This window comes from Salarias fasciatus, chromosome 23, assembly GCF_902148845.1.
Source record: "Salarias fasciatus chromosome 23, fSalaFa1.1, whole genome shotgun sequence".
In the NCBI taxonomy this organism is placed as follows: domain Eukaryota; kingdom Metazoa; phylum Chordata; class Actinopteri; order Blenniiformes; family Blenniidae; genus Salarias; species Salarias fasciatus.
Genome location: NC_043766.1, coordinates 28,020,978 through 28,044,497, shown reverse-complemented (window position 1 = coordinate 28,044,497; position 23,520 = coordinate 28,020,978). Strand labels below are relative to the sequence as shown.

At 44.9% G+C, this 23,520-nt stretch overlaps 1 protein-coding gene across 1 annotated transcript; it reads left to right on the top strand.

Annotated features, from left to right (window-relative positions):
• The first annotated feature begins 82 nt into the window (after window positions 1-82).
• On the top strand, window positions 83-22,557 carry LOC115381768 (polypyrimidine tract-binding protein 1-like). The gene is made up of 15 exons (XM_030083363.1): window positions 83-126; window positions 4,476-4,506; window positions 11,751-11,811; window positions 12,429-12,601; window positions 12,745-12,891; window positions 12,976-13,104; window positions 13,330-13,440; window positions 13,738-13,915; window positions 14,199-14,276; window positions 14,946-15,088; window positions 16,460-16,493; window positions 17,842-17,934; window positions 18,593-18,809; window positions 18,896-18,973; window positions 19,545-22,557. Exons 1-15 carry the CDS (start codon window positions 119-121, stop codon window positions 19,675-19,677), a joined length of 1,614 nt encoding a protein of 537 aa, XP_029939223.1. The 5' UTR covers window positions 83-118; the 3' UTR covers window positions 19,678-22,557.
• Window positions 22,558-23,520: the final 963 nt, after the last annotated feature.

The following is a 23,520-nucleotide window of genomic DNA, read 5'->3' as shown; positions in this document are numbered from 1 at the left end:
TAAATTTAGTGATCCACCAATCAGCGCGCCGTCGGCCGGGGTTTATAACAGAGGGAGGCAGGGGGAGTCCCGCTGGCCGCTGGCTGGAACCTGTTGCTCCGTAGTTCCGTGTTGTGCAATGGACGGGTGAGTTTTCCCTTCGCCTGACGCTCCCACCGCACTCACGCATCTCCTGGCTCTTCTTTAACCCCAGCACACGCGAGCGTCAGCCCCCTCCCGCCGCCGGCCGGTGTCGTCCCGGAGCTCCGTCGCATGGTTTCTCTCTCGTCGGTTCTGGTAAAGTTTGTTTGTGCTCCCAGCTGGAAGCTAATAAGTTAGCCGAGTTAGCTGCAGAGGTTAGCCTGAGATCGGGCCATCCTCTGCGGGCTCGACTCCCTCCAGAGGCGCCCCGCAGCCGGGTGGGAGCATCGCCGCCGGTCCGAAACGCGCTAATTTATCCAGAGGACGATTGCCACGCTTTGAAGGGTCAGTGTAACGGAGCAGAGAGCTGTAGGAATCCGCGAGCCGCGGACATAAGTTTCACACGCCCACTCCGAGGCTGTGCTGCCGGACAGACCTCCACCTGTATAAGACCTGGAACTTGCATCTATCATCCATAAAGTCCATCCGTGTCTTTCCGTGCGCAGTATTTAATATCTGCGACTGTTTTTATCAGAGTGGTGTGAATAAAGTGCATCACTTACATCTTGTTGGATCCACAACTTCACACAAACTGTCGTGTCAGTTGAGAAATCTGCTCATTATGACACATGCGGCAGGTTTTATGAGAAACTTCGGTGCTGAGCTGTTTGTTTTTATGTGCAGAAGTGGAGAGTTAACTCTGAGGGATGAGCTTCATGTTTGTTTTTGGTTTCGGTTACAACTGATGACATGAGTTGATTCGCTTTAATGAGGGCGAGTCGTGTTGAAGTGTAGATTCATGCAGTTTAATGTGTGAATTTATGGTGTGCGTGTGCTGAATTGCGTATTGAAATATTTATTGCGGTTTATACCACGTGTTTAGGTTGGAGACGGGCTCAGACTGAACAGAAACTGTCAAAGTATGGTAACTGGGTGTACTTCAGCCAAGTGGTCTTAATTCAAACCAAATTTTGGGGTTTTAATTTGAGTGTCGATTTTTATAAAAATGAAACTTGCTTGTTTGGTTTTCTTAATTTTTTTTCGGTGTTTCTATCAATGGAAAATGTGAAAATGAGTGAGTTAGAGAAAAAGGGTTTCCTCTGCTGGCACAGAAATGAATTTATTTTCTCATTCATGTGTTGTAATTAACCCCTCATCAGGCTTGAAATGACTTTTCTCATAACATTAGAAGTTGAGTGTAGTTATGTAAGTCAGATAACAGAGCTATACCAGAGGAGCTTGCTGCACCATCTTGTAATAAAAAGTGGAAGTACTTTTATGTATGATTCTTGAGCTAGAATTTATTTATCCAACAAATATGCTATGTGCTTTTACAATTCAGTTTTTTTTGAGACCTTTAGATTTTGTAATGTGAGAAATTCATTGTCATTTAATCAAAATTAGTTTGAGAAGCACTCAATACACTTTAAAAGCCTTGAGTTATATTACTTGGTGGGGGTGCTCATGGAGTCAGAGGCTTCTGCTGCAGCAGATAAACTGTAAATACTCTGAAATACAGCTGCTAATGTTACCTGTCCCGAAGCGATCAGTGCTGATGTAGCTGCTATAACGACAAACTATTGGAAGTTTTTATGTGGTGACTCAGACGATGACCTTGGAAAGTCTTGAAGCTGGCCATAAACCCGGGACCTTGTAAACCAGTAAAACTTTAATGATTCATTGCTAAACAGATCAGTCCTTTCACGTGGCTAAGGATTCATTTTCTAAAACAAGTCCATCATGTTGAGTCTTGCTTAAAAAATGTTTATTGTAATCCCTCATTTAGACTTTGTTTGCCAAGTCTGAGTGTCACACAGAAAGTTTTACATATTTTAGGCTTTCTGTCTTATCGTTGCATCAGTTTTGTGACACTTTCCTCTGCCTCTACCAGACGTTTGATTATATCCAGTTTTACGTAAAGTGATTTTACTCCAAATATGAATTTCACGTATCACTTGTTCTCATGATTTTTAACAACACCTGCTGTCCTCAAAACTTGCATTATTTTAGGTTTGTGGTTTGGAAATGCGAGTCTCCAGAAACACAGAGGTGATTTGGAGTGCTCTGTGACATTTTTCAGATAACAACCGTGCGACTCGCAGCAAGAGAAAAACTGGCCGGTTGAGCTGCGGCTGACTGTAAACCAGCAGGAAGAAAAAAGACCCTCCAGGCATGAATGAGTTCTGGCGAGGCATAAATATTCACTCCTACGTAAAGCTCGGAAGTCCCACTGACAGCAAACGCATCACACAGCTCAGTGATAGAGTGATGAATGGAGAATGAAGAGCTGAGATAAGATCAGCAGAGGTTTTTAAATAGCTGCAGGACAAACTGGTTACGGAGGTTTCCTCTCACTTCCGTCCTCCATGTAAGTGCAGTCACACTTCCAGTCCTTGACCAGCTTCTGTGAACATCACACAACATCAGATCTTCAGTGGTTTCAGCTCAGCCTGTGAACTCGACACATCAGAAGCTTTTTCAGTTTTCAGAACTGAGATGGAAAAGAGTGGTTTTGCATGTTCAGCCAGTTGACTGGGACACTTCCTCGTGTTTTGGGACCGGGTGCAGAGCAGCAGGGTAGCTGAACATGAACATGTGCACGCCACTGTAGACCAGGACAGCTGAGGCCATCTCGAAGGTCTGGTCTCTGGGAGGGGGAGTCACAGCCTCAAAAACCTCCTGTAGTCTGAGGAGTGAAGCATCGTGGGTCGTTCTCTCATCGTGTTGCTTATCAAACAAAAGCTGGAGCGAGGCCAGTATCTGATGCCTCAATATTTTTGTTAACTTCAACTCAGCTATCAACAAATGATTGGAACTGTGCTCGCTAATGATTGAATGATGCTATTAAATTGTATTTATAGGCTGAGTTGTGGTGCCTCGTGTAACACACTATATGTTGACTTTTTGGACTCTACGATGATACTTTCTCTCTGGATTTTGTCTGTAGGTGCACACACCACCATTATCTCTTAGAGAAGAAGAACCAGGTGTTGTTCTCAGCGATAGACACTTAATTTCATACACGGCAGCATTTTTGTGTGTCTTACTTATTTCTCATAAAAGTAATGACGCAGTTATATTGATTTCTGTGTCCTGCTGAAGGAGGATGCTCACCAGGCTGGTCAACCTTGTGAATGCGGCCTCTTGTTTAGGGGCAGCATTATTCTTGGACTATGATGACCCGAATATGCTCAGTTTATGCGTTTAAATCGCTGTGTTTTTTTCCTTTGGGTGATTGCCTGTAATCCAAACATCAGACAGGTTCTTAACCACTACAGTAACTGTTGCCCTGGAGTTACTTAATATGTGCTCTGGGGAGTTTTATTCATTGTCTTGTTTTTAACTTTGTTTGTAAACCGTTCACACATTCCATCTGAATTTTGTGATGACACAACCGTACAGTCTTTCCTCAAATACACACCACGTCTGTGGTCGTCTTCATTTCATTTGCTGGCCGCACATGATCACAACACTGCCCCCAAGGGTCATCGGTGGTATTACTGCGTTTGCATCTGTAAACTTCTGGAAAGCTAATTAATCACACACATAAAGCTCACAGAAGGCCCCATCTGTGTACTCGGGCCTTATATCACTCTTTCTCTTTTTTGGCTGACTTTTCTAACTTCTTTTTTAACATATTTTGAAGCATCTCCCATGTCAAACATGGACTGGTACTTACATTTAGGCTACCTGATGTCATTGCATGAAACTAAAATGAAAAAAACCCTGCATTGCTGTTCAGTAAAAAGCAGCAGAGAGACAGGTTGTAGTATATTAGGATGTTGTGGATAACTCTTGGATGTTTTGGAACAGCGGTTCCCAGCAGAGGATCATTGCTGAAGATTATTGATAATCATGTCTCGGAATGAAAACATAAAAACACATACAAGAAAATTCTACTCACAAGTGACAGAAAGTCTGAGAAATACCAACCTTTAAAAGTAAAATTGAAATTACTTGAATTGTACATATTGCACCTTTCATGCAAATATCTATGGGTGTTTTTACTAATGCCTTACTGGAGCCACATGTTTGCCTTGACCCAAACCAGCTGCCGTGCTTTATTAGTTTCCTGCGTTCACAGCAGGTGTGGAGAGGTTTTGTTGTCTGTTTGTACAACGGTACATGGTTGCCTTTGCTTTTGCATTTGAGTTCTGTGAAGTCAGTTTCACATCCTCTGGATTTTTTTTTTCTTTTTAACCGTGTCTCTTTGAAGCCAAAGCTTTCAGGAGGTCCTGCTGTCCTCCTCAAGACCTGATTCAACTATATAACTCCCATTTCCTGTCCTCTTCACCTCTTCATTTTCCCTCCTCTTTTCACCATGCTCCTACTAATACCCTTTCTTGTCTTCACAGTGTCCACCACGATATAACAGTTGGTACAAAGGTAGGCATCTCTGCTGCTGCTGCTCCTCCTCCTCTCTGTGTGCTGTGTTGCTGTGTCATCTTTTCAGTGTCTAATTTGCTCTCTAGGACTCGTCAGTAATGTCTCTCTTTGTCGATTTTAAAGATTTCTCAGTCACTCAAGCTCTTGCTGCATTTTACCTTTTTATTCACATTCCACAAAAAGTCGAAAGATAATCCGTTTATCTGACTGCGACAGGTTCAACTGGCTTTTAAAGGAGAGAGCAGCTGCTTTCCCTCGAGTCACCAAAATCTTTGATTCCTGTTCAAAGCACCCTACAAATTACCCAATAGGATTAATAGAGTATTTTCATTACGTCCTGACTTGAAGATCATCAAACATGGCTGTTGCCCCCTGATGGCTGGAAGCAGAGTGCACTACAAGAGGCAGTGGCTGGTTCAGTAACTGTGTTCTGCTTCGTTTATTTTCGAAGTGTTGATCGAACGAGGTAGAATTGTTGCTGATGACTGATTCCTTGTGATTTAAGGATCCCTATTGGGATCCATTCTCCATCCAAATAAATTTTACACTCATAATTACAATGACAAACACATTTAGTTCACGAAGAACAAGCAGATCCAAGGCATAAGAGGTTAAAGGCACAAGAAGAAACGACATACAACAACACGTATTATAAGTTAGCTAAATTAGTATCATATTTGCATACATTTAGCACTGTTTCATTATGGATTGTGCTCTTTAAAGACAATATGATTATATTTTCTGGCGTATATAAATGTCTTGAGTACATTGGTTCGTGGCAGAGGCAAAGAAAAACGTGTTAATTCACGGGTTCCTACAATAATAACCTCACCGTTCCTGACAGGAGAACCCAACAAACACTGAGCGCAGTAAACCACCAATCACAGTTGTTCTTAATCATTTTGCTGAAACAGACCACACTCCTGCACATGGCCTGAGTTGCTTATTACAGCATTGAAAAATGAACAACGGACAGGTTGATTGTCAACAAGATGGCAGGAGCGTGGCATAACTTAAAGTGCTGCTCAGGTCATCTGGGGGAAATGACTGTTTTTTAAATATCGCAATATATATCGCAGGGTTAGAAACAATCGCAATGTTAGTTCTTTCCAGTATCGTGCAGCCCCAGCTGTACATGCTGCAAAGTAATTCACAGCCACAACGCAAGGAGCGTAGAAGACCCAAAACTGCATGAAACTCATTTCCAGTTGTTTTTTTTTTTTTGTTTTTTTTTTCTTTCCTGCATTTCCAGTCAGTTTGAGCAATTTGTCACAAAGATCGGATTAAATTCTGCAGATTGTATCTTTTGGGTAAAAGCCTGCAGACTTTAACCACGAGCTACAAGCTCAGCTTCCTGCACGGTATTGTCCGAAACCTCTGAAGTGCATGAATAGTTGTGGATGGCGCCGCAACCACAATTCTTTGCCCTGCGCCGGGGCGGTGTCTCCTGCTCTCTCTTGAATTTAACATCACTCCTCCAATACAATGCACATTTACTGTTGTGTACTAATGTGGAGATTGATAAGGTCCCCCATGACATAGTAGCTCGGACCAATCGCAGCCTCATGGTCCGCATGCTTCCTCTTCTGCTCTGCACCAGGCTGAACATGAAGGCTGCTGGGGATTTTTTTCTCTCTTTCAGGTTATAAGACTCATGCATAATTTTCTTTCAAATTGCCATAAAACGTTGCTCTCTTAGCCTCTCGATGATTGGCACTCATTTTGAATTGTGAACTTTTAGTTGGTAATCAGAAGCAGAGGGAGTCGTTCTCAACTCGTACCTGCAACATGCAGCATCATTTAGAAATCAGACTGTCGGGATCTGCGGGACAGGAGTCTGTTGCTGTGACTAGAATGTTCTCTGAAGGCCTTTCATTTTTAAATTGATTAAACTTTTTTGAGCTCGTAAGCCCTTTTCTGTCCTCATTTTCTGTCTCTGAGGAGCTCTTTTGCTTCGTCCCTCCGCTCACATGCAGAACCTTCCATCTGTTGGCGACCATTCACTTACTCAGCACTTCAGCTTCCTCAATCATACTGAGCTGTTTGTACTTTTTCCAGGTCCAGACAATGTATGACTTGGAGGCTGATGGTCGTATTGGAGGCGTGCTGCCTTATGAAAAATGCATTATTTGGGGGACATTCATGTTGTCACTTGATATCTGATAATAGCCGCTATGTTCAACAATAAAATTGTCTTCTTAGTCCAGGCTGAGCAATATCGTATCATCTTTATGAAATGGAGCTCATGAAGAAAGAAGGCGTAGTTTATTTTTCCACTTGGGGGAATTCCTCTTGCTTGGAGACCCTGTGAACTCCTGATCTTAGGCCTGCTTCTCAAGCCTCGAGGCCACGACTGGAAACGGCTCACAGTATCAAACGTCCCCCGGTGTCAGACCCCTGGCTGTGATGCCACTTTGTGGACACGCTGTGTTACGTCTGGTTGGCGGGTTTGGGTTACGGGTGGCGAACGCTGACCTCCACCTCCCACACCGCCACTGTTTTCAAGTCAAACAGGAGCTTCTGAAGTCAGAGTGGCTGTGATCTGAGAGCGGGAGGCGAACAAGGCGGTGTCTTGTTACCTTCTGGTGCCTCGAGGGAGTCATGTGAAACCTCGTTGACCACTCACGCCGGCCGCTGCTTTAAAAGGGACTTTTCAAACCCAGGAACAGTTTCAGAGGGTCAGCTCATCTGCTCTCTGCTGAAGCAGACGGGAAGACCGCGGCGCTTCCTCTTTTTAATTTTTGGGGGGGAAATGAGTTTCAATACAATAAGGAATATTTTCTGACTGGACTGAAAGAAAACTCACTCAAAATCTTTATTTTAATCAGATCTGCTGTTTATTTGCAGGTGGGAGAATTTGAGTGACAGAAACCAACACATCCTTGTTAATTTTTTATTTAGAATATGCACTCTGTTTATTCAAAACCTGAGATTTTTTCTGATGGGTGTCATTTAGTTTGACTAACCTTAAACAAACAAATAAGCTTCCACAGAAGACTGAGCTGTTAACAGTGAACCTGTTCCGATTGCTAAAGGACCCAAAATCCAGTTGCTTTCTTAAATATCTGATATGGATTGTTACAGCTGCTTTTAAAGAAACTTAATCTTTTTATTTATTATTCTGATCAAGGACTTTCATTAGCACCCTGAGGATATCGCTAATGCTCTTAATAGGGAATTAGCGGCCGATAATCAGTGTTTTATTTTGTGAATATGCACCACAAAATTTACTGAATACATATTTTACCAAGATATTCAGTAGTCTTTTTCACTATTTTTTGCACATAAATAATTGATGGTTTACGAAAACTAGAAATTCAACCAAGGATTATTTTATTCGTCACTCAGTAGTTCATTTGAAAAATCTCTTTCAAATAAAAAATTAGACTTCTAAATAAATGTAGTTTGACGCACAGGCACAAACCCTCTTTAGTATATTTATCACTGCAGATCTTCAACAGACTAACTCTGAATCAACACAAAGAAAGAGTACTTTTAATTGAACCCTGAGGAACTCCATAAGTCAATATTGACGCTGTTTGGAAAGCAGTTATTTGTCAGCTGTTTTTCTCAATTCATTCGTGTTTCTTATAGGGATAGACCGATAAGGATTTTTTAGGGCTGATGCCGATAGCGATTTTTTTCCATCACCCTCAGCCGATGGCCAATTATAGACTGCTGATTTTCTTGAGCTGATATTTGGGGCCGATACTGCTTTTACTCCCTCAGTTTACATCAGAAATGACGCAAAGATAACAACTATTTCAGGTCTCAAGCTTAAAAGAAGAAATATTTATTGAACAGTAAAAAATTTTAACTGCTTTGTTCAACTTCACGCGACAAACATTAAAATTAACAAAAAGGGGTGCTTTTAATTATTCAAATAATGCCTATAAAGTAAAATAAAACACATATTTAGACATCATTAAAACAACTGAAGTACTTATAGAGCTGCCCGTGGATGCCTGTCTGTAAATCATGCCAGGGAAAAATAAATCTGCAAATCCATGCAAGTATCGGCCAATGCCAGTAAAAGTAAAAAAAAAAGCTCAAATATCGGCCCGATATATCGGCCGGCCCATGTATCGGGCTATCCTTAGTTTCTCAAATGGTAACTTAATATTACTTTTAACTTGCACATGCACTAATGAATATTGTAGGATTTTCTTTCATCAAAATGGTAAATCACTCCGATCAGAAAAATAATTACCTGTTAACTGTCAAAGAACCCAACAGCAGAAGAGATAGACATTACCAGAAAAAGACTCAGACTGCTGGTTATCACCGATCGTCACATTTGATAATAACATATTATGAACTGATGAACACCTTAGACGACCTTTGGCAGATACAGTTTGCAACGATGTTAGAATGAAGTTAGTCACTGCAGCCAACGACTCTCATCGACGGCGATAACTTCAGATGAACCTGATGAGTGATTTAGCGGTGCAGCTCAGCTCATAGAACATCAGCACTACCGTGATACAAGCGTGTGTTTATCAAGACAAAGAACATTACAAGGAGCTTCACCAAGTGGTTTTTATTTACAGCAGTTATAGCAAAGTAATTGCACTCCAGGTTCTTGGTAACCTGCACGGCAGGTGCTTAAACATGAATTAAACAGTGAAGGTCGAGTAACTGATGGATCCCTTTGGTTTGAAGTATTACTTTGAATCTTCTCATGAGAGGTTTTTGGTCTGGAGCCAGAATGTGCAGCCTGGACGAGTTCTGCTGCTGGTCTCTGTGCTTGGAGCCGGCCGGTCTTCTTGTTCGAACCAGACGTCGGTTTGCTCGCCGGGCGCTGACGCCGTTTGTCTTCAGGCCGTTTGTCAGCAGCTGGCATGCAGCACCCAGCGATGGAGAGATAAGAGCGGCGTGGCGAGGAGGGCGAGCGGTGAGCGGCACTCGGGTTTCTGCTGGCTTTATTATTCATGTGAAGATGGTAAGAAGATCTGAGCTGCTTTGTCCCCGCTGAGGAGAACGCAGGCGTGTGCTCCAGTTCCTCTCAGAGGAAAGTGCAACATCGGAAATGACCGCCCTCTCCGTCGCCCCCTGGTGCTTCTGCGTATGAACACATTATCGTGTGTGTGTGTGACGATTTGCTGGCGAGCATGCAAATTGTTGACGTTAAGTTCATTTTACAAAATCTGTAACCAAATCATTGTTTCTGCAGCTGAATTTTCAGGACTGAAGAAAGCTCGTCAACCTGACTCCCCATCAGCTCAGCTGCAGTGCGAGCACGCAGCTGAAGTGTGGTTTGTTTTGGTGCCTCTGCTCAGCGACTCCGGGCTTGTTTGTCCACATCTGTTTCTCATAGAGCTCCAGGAATTCACGCTCGGCCCCCTGCAGGGGGACGAGGAGCTGCTGCAGCGAGGTGGGGGTGTTTGGAAGAGTGGGCTTTCAGAGTGAAGCGCAGGACGGAGCTGTGACCCGTCGGTGTGATTTCCCACTGTAACGCTGCTCTTCACATGTCAACACATCTCTCTCTTTTTTTTTTTCCATTGGATTGTGTAAAGTGTGGGGGAAAACATGTTGCGTAATTTCACGCAGTCAGAGGTGACGTGTTTGCACCTGCAGCCACCTCTACGCAGCTCCAAAATATTCAGTCTGTTAAGCGCAGAACATTCTGAAGTCAGGGAGGCTGAGGGCCAATAAACAGTTTTTACAGTCATTAGTGGAGCAAAAGGATGTTTCGAGGCCCAAAAGTTGGATTTCAGTGTTATTGCAAGGATAATATTAATCTTTTGATGAGCAGGAAGAGAAAAGTAATCATCAAAATATAAAACGGGCTTCATTTCTTTAGAGATCGATGTAGGAGAAGTGGGATCATTTTGTATTTGACGTGTATCATTTAGCTCCAGGTGAGCCTCACAAGTCAGTTCAGACCACAAATGGTTAATCTGGTTAAACATCAGGTTTGCATAATGAGCCTTGACTTGATGGCTGCAGCTGGATGTCCTTAACAAGCTGGTGAATGACTTCAAAATGCTGCATCGTCGATGCTTTGGATGGCAGAGAGGACGATCCACTCTTCACGAGAACACCGGAAACGGCTCTTAAAATGGTGTCCAGCAAAAGAAACATCTCAGAAGTTTGAATAAATGGCTTTGTTCAGTGTGAACACTTGTGTCTAACCTAAAGTGCAGTTTTTGAGGTCCGGGGTTCCAATACCAGCCGGGGCCTGCTGCATTTCTGTATGGAGTTTGCATGTTATCCCTTATGTGTGTGCGCTGCACCACCCATTTTTTTTGATTAATTTCACAATTTGTTCTTTTAAGCTCTGACATGTTTAGTGTTCTTTAAGAATTCCTGTGGGTTGTCCAGGAAATGAGGGACTTAAAACCTGCTCCACAACCCATAAGTGGTCAAGCCCAAAGAGGCCTTTGACCTTAACAGTTCTTTTTATACAGCACTTTAGAAACAACTACAGCCGAGCCGAAGTGCTGCAGCTGCACACAAATTGATATAAAAACCGAAAGACATAAAATGCAAACAATAAAACGATAAACAAGAAAATCTCAGTCTCAAGCTGGGTTAAAAGTCAATGAATAAAACTGGGTTTTAAGGTTAGTTTTAGAAATAGGCGGTGAAGAAGCGTTTCTGATGCGCAGTGCAGCTCGTTCCACAGTTTCAGGGAAGACAGAAAAAATTCTGTCCACTATGAGCTTACGTAGCACAGAAGCATCATGTTAGAGCGACTGCCACCACATTTTGCTTAAATATCAAACATAAAGTGTGATTTATGACTCCGGGGTGTCTCACACATCTCTACTTATTTTGGAAAATCTGAATATATCCTGACTTTTTTTTTTACATATCAACTTAGGCTGAAGTGCACTGGGGGCAGTTAGGGGTTCAGTGTCTTGCCTAAGGACACATTTGCATATGGACAGGGATGGAGAACCGAACCAACAACCACCCGACCATTGTACCAACCGAGCCACAGCCGCCCCATGTTCAGAACTCAGATTTAATTTCTTTACACAACAAAGCAACACCATGAATTCTTGGTTGTGAAGAAAAAAGCTGATGTTGTTGTGGATGCATACCTCCAGACCTTATTCCTGGTGTCCTTGACCGTCTCAGCATTGAATTACTGCTCCTTCTGTCAGCTGACAGATGGTCTCAAATCACCTGTTTTGTACTTTTGGACTTGTTATTTTTTCCTCCCCCGTGTGGATGAAATCTCTTCATTTGACTCTGCTCCTCACTGACGGCCAGCGCGGTGTGTTCTTCTGTTTCAGAGAGGACCAGACGAGCTTTTCTCCAGCGTCTCAAACGTCCCGTATATCATGAGCACTGCAGGTCAGAGATCTGCACACACTAACACCCAGTCGGTTTAGTCGGTTCACGAGTCCTGGGAACAAACTGTGACTTCTGTGTGCTGTATTTACCCAGTAAAGTCAAAGCATTAATTATGTACTTCAGGTTATTTTGCATGCACAGAAATGGAAACCAGTAACGGCACGCACACAGCTGGTCTGCAGCATACTTTAAATAGTGACACAGGACTGTGCTGCGAAGTGAGAATGCTTTGAAAACTGTAGTTTCAAGAAGCACTTCATGTGTTGGAAATGCCGTTTAAAAGGAACTCTACAGTTCCAAACAATAACCAGTCGTAGATATGGATATGGATATGGACGGCTTTGGCAGTTTGCTTCACAGCTTAGATGAAGATGAGGGTCTCTTGGAAACTGTCAGGTGTGTGGTGAAGATGCAGCTGTGAGCTTTTCCGAGGTTTTACTCACCCACAACGATATTCACGCTTCTTCAGTAGAATCATTGTGAACAGCTCACATTTTCTCATTAGTGCCTGGAAAAAGTCTCTCAAAGAGAGATAATGAGTTGCATCTCGCACAACACTTAAAATAATACATTCTCATGTTGGAATGTTCTGAAGTCGGTTTGTGTCTGGTATTCAGCCAATGGCAATGACAATAAGAAGTTCAAAGGTGACGTCCGAGGTCCCAGCGTGCCGTCCAGAGTCCTCCACATCCGGAAGCTTCCCAGCGACATCACGGAGACCGAGGTGATCGGCCTGGGCCTGCCCTTCGGAGACGTCACCAACCTGCTGATGCTCAAAGCCAAGAACCAGGTACAGGGCGGCGACGGAGCAGCGGAACGCCGCAGACGTCGATCTGCCGCTGAAATCCAGATGGAAAATTATTCTGTTAAAATGTCACTGATGGAACTGTGCTTCTCCGTCCCACCTGTCCTCTGGTCCTCGCCTGGCCTCAGGCCTTCTTGGAGATGAACTCAGAGGAAGCGGCTCAGAACATGGTGGGCTACTACTCCACAGTGATGCCCATCATCAGACACCAGCCAGTGTTCGTACAGTTCTCCAACCACAAAGAGCTGAAGACCGACAACTCCCCCAACCAGGAGGTTCGTCAGCCCGACGCAGACATCGTCACGCTCTGCTGGTGTCTCAGTGCGAAGTGAACCTGTCTCTCTCTCTCTCGTTCTCAGAGGGCCCAGGCAGCTCTCCGGGCGCTCAGTACGTCTCACGTGGACACCACTGTGGCGGCGCCGAGCTCGGTTCTCCGGGTGGTCGTGGACAACCTGGCGTACCCCGTCACTCTGGATGCCCTCTGCCAGGTAACTCAAACCGGAAACAACACACTCGATGCTCACCCGTCGCCACATGGACGCAGCAGCGGTGTGACTAATGGTTTTATTCATAGAATCTTGCTAACTTGTAGACTGTTTTGCTTTTAATGCATGAGCAGCGCAGTAACAAAATAGCATGGAGCGTCGCATTGTATCGTCAGCTCAGCTTCTCGTTATGAACCGGCGTGCTGTGAAATGTCACTTCCTGCCCAGATCTTCTCAAAGTTCGGCACGGTGCTGAGGATCATCGTCTTCACTAAGAACAGCCAGTTCCAGGCGCTGCTGCAGTATCCAGACGGAGCTTCGGCTCAGGCGGCCAAACTGGTGAGGCAGCGCTCCCCGATCGGCCTCAGCGCCACGCATCCTGCTGTGTGAGCCTGACGGCGACTGCTCTGGTACCAAAGTGTCAGTCCCAGATGAAGTGAGGCATCCAAAGACCGGTCTGGTTTATTCAGTGTGTCTCACGAATGTTGTATTTTAATGGGGGAATGGGGACTCTGGACGCTGACTGAAGGAGCTTCGTCTCTGCACTCAGAAGTGGTCTGAACGCTAGGGTCAGGGTCAGGGTTTCTGCCGCCATCTTCGACTGACATTAACCCTTCTGCTGCTGCTGTGTTTCAGTCGCTGGACGGACAGAACATCTACAACAGTTGCTGCACTCTGAGGATCAGCTTCTCCAAACTCACCAGCCTCAACGTCAAGTACAACAACGAGAAGAGCCGAGACTTCACCAGGCCGGACCTGCCCTCCGGAGACAGCCAGCCGGCCATCGAGCACCCGGCCATGGCTGCAGCCTTCAGTAAGGAACCCCGCCTCGGCGCCGCCGGGCCAAGGAGAGAATGTGACCGGCAGGAGCCAGTGGATGAGAAGAGCTCGTGTTTGTGTAGATTTTACAAGCTGAACTGAAGTAAAACCTGTAGAGTGGGGATCTAATGGAGGCTTTACATCTGTGAATGTGTTGCAATAGAACTAAAACACACACACACACACACACACACACACACACACACACACACACACACACACACACACACAGAGTGACTGCTCAGCCTCAGTTCTTTGTGTGTCTTCCCGCTCCGCAGCACCAGGTATCATATCAGCGGCCCCGTATGCAGGAGCCACTCATGCTTTCCCACCAGCCTTCACGATCCAGCCTGCAGGTGAGTCCGTCCTGGGCCTCGGTCTGAGTCCGCACAGGAAGGAACACACCCCAACACACCTGCTGGCCTGATGCTGCAGCAGCAGACATTCACACCGACCGCACTGCAGCCAAGATCTTTACGCTTCACAAACGTTATGCACAGTACAACATGCAGTGAAAGGTTTTGACTCGTTCAGACCTGAACAGTAATAATTATAAATGCATGAAATATCCACAGATGTAAAGAATAAAAAAACTGTTGAATGTATAAGTCTATATTTAGATACTACACACAGTGTCTCGGAAAAAAGCTGTGGATGAAAATACTGCAGAAGAATCTTCTCTAAAATCTTTGAACTTTGTTGCCTCCTGTCAGCTAAAAGCAGCAGAATGTTCCAACCATACAGAATTCATCTTAAGCTTTTCTTTTGGTCACTATTTGAATATAAAAAGATCTGACTGAGCGTCACTAAAGCCGCCTGGTCTCTGATTACCCTGGGTATTTTTGTTACTGTATGATGTGCAGATTTTTTTTTCTTTCTTAATGTATCTTTAAGAATTTAAAACCAGTTTCCAAACACCTTAAGAGGGCTTCCGGCTGCTCTAGACAGAGCACAGAGGAAATAAATGTGGTCGTGTTGCATCCTGCCCTTCCTGGACTCTTGCTTACTGGTCTGGCCTGTCTCAGTGTCCTCCCCGTATCCAGGCCTGACGTTCCCCGCTCTGCCCGGCGCCCTGTCCTCGCTCTCCCTGCCCGGCGCCACCAGGCTGGGCTTCCCTCACATTCCGACAGGACACTGCGTCCTGCTGGTCACCAACCTGAACCCCGAGGTGAGCCAGCTCCCGCAGCGTTTCACATTCGTTCTTCAGACACGTCACATTAAACCCAGCCTGAAGCTAACTTCGGCACCAGCTCCTTCTCGCCTCAGGAAGCAAAACCAAACCGGTTTTCTGGTTCGAGGTGCTGCAGCGCTGAATCCCCCGCTGACAGTGAACACCTACTGACACTTCACATCTCTTCACCTCACGGTATCAGTCTGCGCTGATCCCTGGCTACGCTCTGTACCGCCACAACCACTGGCTCTCTCACACACACTCGCACACACACAGCACAGGAGCCCGCTTCATGGAGTAACCTCCTCTTTTCTGCTCCTGCAAACATTCACAGCCAGAGAAAAGAGAAGCAGGTGTAGCTTCATGAACTCAGGTAGAGAAGTGGTTCAGTAGTTTTAGATCACACAGTTTGATCTCCTGTTTCTTCATTAAATTACCTTGTTCTCATCAGTGTTTTTCAACTTTTTTGCACCCCCCCCCCCCCCCCCTCCCCCCCTCAGCTCCACCCCCTGCCGCCACATCTGACCCTTCATAACAGACTCATGTATGGCTGTCCACCGGGGCGCAGCCGTACCGGTGGCCCGCAGTTCAGTCTGGCCCTCGCTTTTTGTTCCTCGGTTTCGGTGCTTTTTTTTTTTTTTTTTTTTTTTTTTTTTTTTTTTTTTTTTTATCATAAAGAGAAGACGTTCTCTCGAAGTGACGCTATAGATCTGCTGAAAAGCGTTCTGGACACTTTCGAGTCCTCGGCTGTCAGAAAGCGTCACTTGCTAATGCTCCTGTTTCCTCCGACGCATGGGACGTGATTCCGGCAGCTTTTGCCGACAGTGACACAAATATGTTAACTGTTGTCACCCCATTCGCCACTGTATTGAGAGGATCAAAGAAACAAAGCTTGTGGCCCAGTTGTAGTCGCCGCCTAGTGGCCACCAAATGACACACACACACACACACACACACACACACACACACACACACACACACACACACACACACACACACACACAACTGCATGAGCCCCTACCTGTGCATACACACACGCTTGCACATGCATGCCTTCACACCTGCATGTGCGCCTGTGCACACTCCTGAACAGTATACACACACACACACACACACACACACACACACACACACACCCACAAATACACCTGTGCAGTCATGTGTGAAATTGTGCTGGTTTTGACATTTATCTGCCCCTCTCCTCTCCACAAGATGATTAACCCTCTGATTGACCCCTCACCTGTCTTTTGTTTTTTTTCTTCCCGTTTTTAATTTGTTGCCATGGAAACGCCTCGGACCCTCCACCTGTCCTGCCCTCCCACCTTTACCTGTCCTGTCCCTCCGCTGCCTTCTCTGCTGTCTTTAAAGAGAGTTACGCCCCACTGCCTCTTTATTCTCTTCGGTATGTTGTCACTAGCTTCTTATTTTAAATTATCAATACCAACTGGTTGTTCTGATTTACTTATATAAGTTTTTTTTTTTTGCATTTCCTCTTTTTAAGTGTCATTTTAATAATTAAAATGTGAGTGTTTTGTCATAAATTTGCGTGCTGATTGAGTTTATTCACAATATCTGCAGTTTTTCCTCCGTGGTTTCACTACAAAGTAAAAAATTGAGAAGACGTTTGAAAGTTTTACAGGTTTTAGGGACAAAAACGTACTTCTTTCTCTTTCAGCATGTTTTGATAGTCCCAGTATCTCTTTATATTTAACGTCAGCCTCTGTGTGGCTGCAGTATTCTATCATTTCACCGGAGGTCAGTTTCAGGGCGACCTCTTGTGGGTTTTGTAGTTACGGCGGCGGGAAGGCGGAAGATGAAGCAACAAATTAAAATAGAGCTGAGGGATGTGTGTTTTAACTCAATACAGATGTTCTGTAAATCTTGCGTCTGACTTATTTAAGAGTACAATGTGCCATTTATATAATTTTCACATTCAAGTTGACGCATTACCATGACGTTTCACAAAATTCATAAGAAGCCAGTTTAAGACTTTGTCCTTTTTTTATTGTAAAAACGGGGAGGGAACAGAAGCAAAAGATCTAGTTTTTTCATTTGTGTATAATTTGGAAAGGGCGTCGCTCAGCTGACCCCTCAACAGTCGGGGTTTGCCGTCACTTCACTGCCCCGCCCTTCGTGTTTTCAACCAGGAGGAACTGCATTTATTGTGATTTCCATCTAATTCCAGTGAGCCTGTTTGTGAGTTTGCATGCCGGGTTCCTTTCAGTTTGCATGTCCTCAGTGCTGAATCAGCTGCTCTTGGTTTTCTTAGTCAACTCCCATAATTCATAGCTCCTACATGATGTAATCTGCCGGGTTTTTGTTTTTTTTGTTTTTTAAATGTCCTCTGACCCTTACCCTTAATTTCCTCACTTACATTTCCTGTGCGTAACCACCAAGGAGATCCTGCCTTCTAAATTGAATGTGCGCCTATTTGGTTGGTTTCCCAGCCTCCACTCCGTGGCTCCTCCCTCCACCTGCAGATTTTTACCTCCGGCACTGTGGTGGAGAGAAGTCCGTCAAAGTGACTCCCAGTTAAATCTCCTCCGCCTTCATTTGACCAATAAGACCAAGGGTCAGTGGCTTGGCAGGCTGCAGTCAGTCCAGCTTCAGACACAGCTGTAGGCTTTAGTGGGTGTAGCTTCATGTTTGGATGCGTTTGTGTGACTTGTTGGTGTTTCTTTTTTTTTTTTTTTTTGTTCTTCTTCTTCTTCTGTCTCTTCCTCGTCTCCCCCTTCCTCGACGGCGTGAAGGCGTTTACGGAGACGTGATGAGAGTGAAGATCCTGTTCAACAACAAGGAGAACGCTCTGGTTCAGATGTCCGACCGCACACAGGCCCAGCTAGGTAACACTCGCTGTGCTCCCCTCTCACACACACTCCAAATATCTCAGATGTCACAAGTGGGCAAAGGTGCCAGGTCTGGGAGGCGACGAGCTTTTGTGTTCCTCCAACTGCTCAGCGTCCTTGAAGTTCTGCTGTCAGCTGCAGATCAGTGTGAAGCTCAGCGAGCAGCGTTTCAGCGTGAACGCTGCTCCCTTCCTCGTCCAGCCGCCTGTCATTATGATATAATTGGTGATAAATATAAATGATTGAGTAAAGGAAATATCTTCAGAAGAACAGATAACACACACACACACACAAACAAACACACACACACATATATATATATATATATATATATATATATATATATATATATATATATATATATATATATATATATATATATATACACACATATATATATATATGTATATATATATATGTATGTATATATGTATAGCTGAATCACATTCTTTACTTGAATGATGGACTTCCTCATAGGTTTCACAGTTCATGATACCTGTAAATGGGTTTTTGGATCTGCAGACAATTTGAAGTATTTCAGAGGCTTGCTGGTTTGAAGGTTTTTGTAATAAAAAGGTGAAACGTGTCTTTATTTAGCCTGCCGTTGTTCGGCCGAATGTGAAAGTTGAGCTCCGCTCGCCTTGTCCGTCCGCAGCCATGAGCCACCTGAACGGTTACCGGCTGTACGGGAGGAACGTGCGCATCACGCTGTCCAAACACACCAGCGTCCAGCTTCCCCGAGAAGGCCACGAGGACCAGGGCCTGACCAAGAACTACAGCAACTCCCCGCTGCACCGCTTCAAGAAGCCCGGCTCCAAAAACTACTCCAACATCTTCCCGCCTTCTGCCACTTTGCACCTCTCCAACATCCCGTGAGCGGCCGGCGCGAAGCCTAACCCGAGCCACGCTGCGCAGACGCCTGAAACGCTTCTCAGTTCTTGTCTCGTTGTGGTTTCAGTCCTTCTGTGAGTGAGGAGGATCTCAAGATGCTGTTTTCCAGCTCAGGAGCGGTAGTTAAAGCCTTCAAGTTTTTCCAGTAAGTCCATCTTTACACTGAAAAGCCGAGTCACTTTTTCCCTCTTCAATTATTTTCTCTTGTATTCATTTAAAATCTAGCCTCCGTCAGTGATGGGAAACTCTAAGCCCCGAGTTCTGCAACCTTCAAAACAGCTTTTTTTATTTTATTTTTTTTAGATTTTCCAACATTCAGAAAAACTGCCTGGAGCCCAAACATGTAAATTATCTGAAATGAAGAAAAAACACTTTATTTATGAAGAGTCATAGCTGCGTTTTATATACAGATGATAATTGTTGACATTTTTAACTTTTGTAACTATTTTTAGGGATATTTACTCTTTTTGTTTGTTTGAATGGATCGTCCCACTTTATTTATTTCATGTCTCGGGGCTATTGTCGCTGCATTAGCTATTTTTAGCCACTGCCAGTTTCCTAATAAAGCGGTTTAAGCTGTATCGTGATTTTTTTCCCCCCTCTTTTTTTCATCCTTCTGAGTTTGTCCTCGTTGTAAAGCCCCTGTCTTTTCCCAGATGCTTTGCCCTAACCCTCACTCGTCTTGATGCCACCAAAGCTTGTTGTCTCTCGTGCAGGAAGGACCACAAGATGGCTCTGATCCAGATGAGCTCGGTGGAGGAGGCCATCGAGTCCCTCATGGAGTTCCACAACCACGACTTGGGAGAGAACCACCACCTGCGGGTCTCCTTCTCAAAATCCTCAATCTGAGCCGGGGCCTCCTCCGCCCTGAAGCCCTTCGCTCGGCCGAGGGCTGACCCGATGGTGCCCACTACACTCCGATCATTCCAACAGTCGTCTTCAGAAACAATCGTGAAGTTTTACGTTAAATTATTATTTTATTGTTTTAAATCTGGGCAGGATTTGGGCTGCTTAAAGAAAAAGTGAAGGTCAATGTTTAATCAACCCTTGTCTGGTGTTCCAGTCTTTGGGACCTATTTCCATTTTTCATAAAAAGAGAAAGGATGAAATTGATTATTTATACAGAGACTCACTGGCATTGGCTTTCCTGTGAAGACACCCTACACATTTATATTAAATCGAGGATGTCCGTGTGTGTGTGTGTGTCCGTGTGTCCGTGTGTCCGTGTGTGTGTGTGTGTGTGTGTGTGTGTGTGTGTGTGTGTGTGTGTGTGTGTGTGTGTGTGTGTGTGTGTGTGTGTGTGTGTGTGTGTGTGTGTGTGTTGTGTTTAGGCCCCTGCTGTTCCTGTGCAAGGCTGAGATATCGTTGCAAAGTTGAAGCACTGGCACCTGTCTGCACTCTCATTCCCGCTCATTTTACCCTCTGTCGTGTGGGAACCCATCTTTATTTTCTCACACACCGCCCCAGCCGTAAGCCCTCGGCCTAATGTCACCGGCGAGGAGCAGCTGATGCCTCTTCAGATAGTAAACAGCAGCTAAACCTGCCGAATAGGGGATAAAGATGCCTGGAACCTGAAGGCATCCACAGGGAGGGTCATGAGAACTCCGCACAGCGTCTGGCGGATGTGTGGAAACTGGCATTGAAAACAAAAATGAAATGAAAGGAGGATTGGACGACACGGGCTAGCTGACTGCAGAAGCGGCGTCCCGTGATGGCCACTGGCGATGCTCTCTGTCCCTCTCATGTGACCGCCCCGTCTCTTCCACGCTTCCCCTCAGTCTCCAAACAAATTCATGAATGTGATCTAACAAAGAGCATATAAGAGCTATATATGCTCTTTGTGTTGCTTTTAAATGGGATAAAGTAAACATCAGGTTTTTTTTTAAGGTAAAAAAGCTTGATTGTGTTGAATTTAAAAACCCCAAAAAGCAGTGGGTCTAACAGACTCATGAACACCACACAAGGGTTAATCTAAGATGCACTGTGTTGTCAAAAGTGTTTGCTTGCCTGTTTTCACTTGCATCAGAGTTTGATGAACATCCCCCTTCCAGGCTGGCGGATTTAATACGTCGGTTCAGCTTTTACAGCTGCAACAGCTTCAGCTCTTCCACAAAGCTTTGGAGAGTGCTGATGGGAAGTTTGGACCTTTCAGGACAGTCAAACTGGATGGTCCAGGTCTTTCTGGACCTTGCTCTGTGCACTGAGGCGCCGTCTCCAAAGGAAGTCATCCAGAATGTCTTGGTGCGCTGAAGCTTTCAGTTCCTTTCACTGGAACTCAGGGGCCGAGTGCAGCTCTCCCAGAACAAGCCCACTTCATAACCCCTTCCACCAGACTTACTCTTGGTTCAGTGCAGTCAGACGAGTCCCGTTCTCCTGGAAACACCTGACCAGGACGGAGAAGTGAGACTGGTCCCTCCAGGGAACGGTTCTCCACTGTTCTGGAGTCCAGTGGCGGTGTGCTTTACGCCACTGCATGCTACCCCTTGCGTAGCACTGTAGCTGTTGACTGCAGGAAGTTCTCCTCCGCCGTGCAGCTCGGCGCCCTCTGACCCCGCCCTGTGAGTTTTTGGGGTGGCCGGGTTGCTGTCGTTCACAGCCAATCCCACTTTGCTGTCGTACTGCTGACAGTCCTGGTTGGCCTTATTGCCCAGGCGGCCTCCAGTCGCTGGACTGTGCTGGAATTCACTGACCTCCTGAGAGCGACACGCGTCGTCACTCTTTACAGAGATAATCTGCAGAGCTGAGCGAACACTTTCGGCAACATAGTGTATCATGATAGAACTGATGTTTAAAGCCAGGACAGAGACGCTGTCCTCCATGTTTTTTTTCAGCCACTCTTGCCTTTGTGACTTTAACCGCAGGTTAAAGTCGGCCTTCCACATCGTGTCGGCAGCAGTGCCGACGCGTCTGACTCGCCCTCGGACTTCTGTTTGTCAGATTGTGAAACCATCCCGCGGCCTCGCCCCTTTTTGAATGACCAGTTCTGCGTTAAACCCGGCGGCGCCGAGCCCACGCCGGCCGTGCAGCAGGTTTCTGCTCAGGCTGTCGGATCTCGGACGGGTCTCGATCGCTGAGGCCCGTTCTGACCATCGGATGACCCCTGTGCCTTAATCCTGGAGTCACAACGACCTCAAAGAAGCCTCTGTGAATTGGTAGAGCAGGTTTACAGATTGAAAGGTTTACTGTGTTTCTGACATGTTCTATTGGTGTTTTGAGTCCTTTCTTGTCGTGTTTCGTACTGCTGGTTACTGTAGTGTAAACATGTGAACTGAATGTTTTTAGCAGGTTTTGTTGGGTCTTTAGTCTTAGATGCGTTTGTTTTCCTCCTTTGATTCCTTTCTTTCCACTTCTTTATTTCCACATATGCAATCGAGATTTTATCAGATATCGTAGCAATATTTTAATCATTCCTAAAGCGTTTTGTTTGTTGTTGCACGTTGGTGAGCTTGGCTGCCTTTTTACAATCCAAATGTTGTTGTTTTTTTCCTTTTGCTGTTTTCTGCCGGGCTCTTGAGTCATGCTTGTTTCTGTTGCCTCTTTAAGGGGTTTTATTTATGCGTGTGTAATCCACTACAGCTAAAACCAAAAACGGCCTTCCAGATGCAAACAAACCCACCACCAGCCTCAGGTTTCTGGTTTTAAAGTTTCATTTAAAGGAAAAAAAAAAAAAAAAAAAAAACTGCAGTGACCTGGTTTTAGTTTTCCACTGGGAATCTCCGTATTTATCCACCGCTTCACTGGATTCTTCCGGTGTGATTTCAGTCGCTTCCACAGTATCAGGCGTCACGTGGAGTGCCTTGGAAACAGCACCAAGTCAAGTTCATTTCTCAGCTCCTCAGGAACCAGGAGACGCTGGTTGGGCTTTATTGGTCTTAATGGAGTTAATTATAATAGTTATTTCCACATTCCAGCTGACCAGATGTCACCTGAAACTCAGAAACATTCGGTCTGGACGTTTCCCTCTCGACGGCCCGCCGCCAGTCTCACAGCTGCGCTGCATTCAGGTTCACTCGGGACGCCTCCTCAGTTCTTTGTAGTCTTTGGATTCCTTTCTGGAAATAATCATTAAGAATGCAATTAGACTTCAAAGTGAAATTACATGGGGGAAAAAAATGACCAAAAGCTCTCCTGCTGTCAGTCCAAAAACAATCCAAGACCAAAATCAGATGGTTCGCTGCTTCCTGTAGCATTTTAACTTCAAGATATTTAGATATTGAAATTTTAATTGAGCAGATTCCAAAACATAAGGTTAAAAAAATAATTTCAAATGCCTTTCCTCTCTAATAGTGACCTCTATACCTGCTAGATGTTGACAAAACATCTTTTCAGGCTTCCCACAAAAAGCACGGGCCAATTGGGAAAGTTCAGATTTCAAATACGCTGAAAGTTTTTATTTGATTGACTATCTGTGAAAGTTGTAAAAGAAGTTAATGTGAAGCCGTGAAACATGAGGAAAATCAGGATGCACCAGTTTTACTAAACTGATCATATCATGGTTACTGTGAAAATAACCAGACTTCACTAACCTTGAATGTTATTATTTGAATAAATAAAATCAGTTTTTTCCTCAAAGGCGGAAGTGATTCTTCTGATAATATTGACCCTAGTTGCACTAATTCATGGGTGTTTGACGATCATCGGCTTATTTTTGTAATGCTGTTGGGGAAAAATGCTCATTGTGTTTCCCATCAA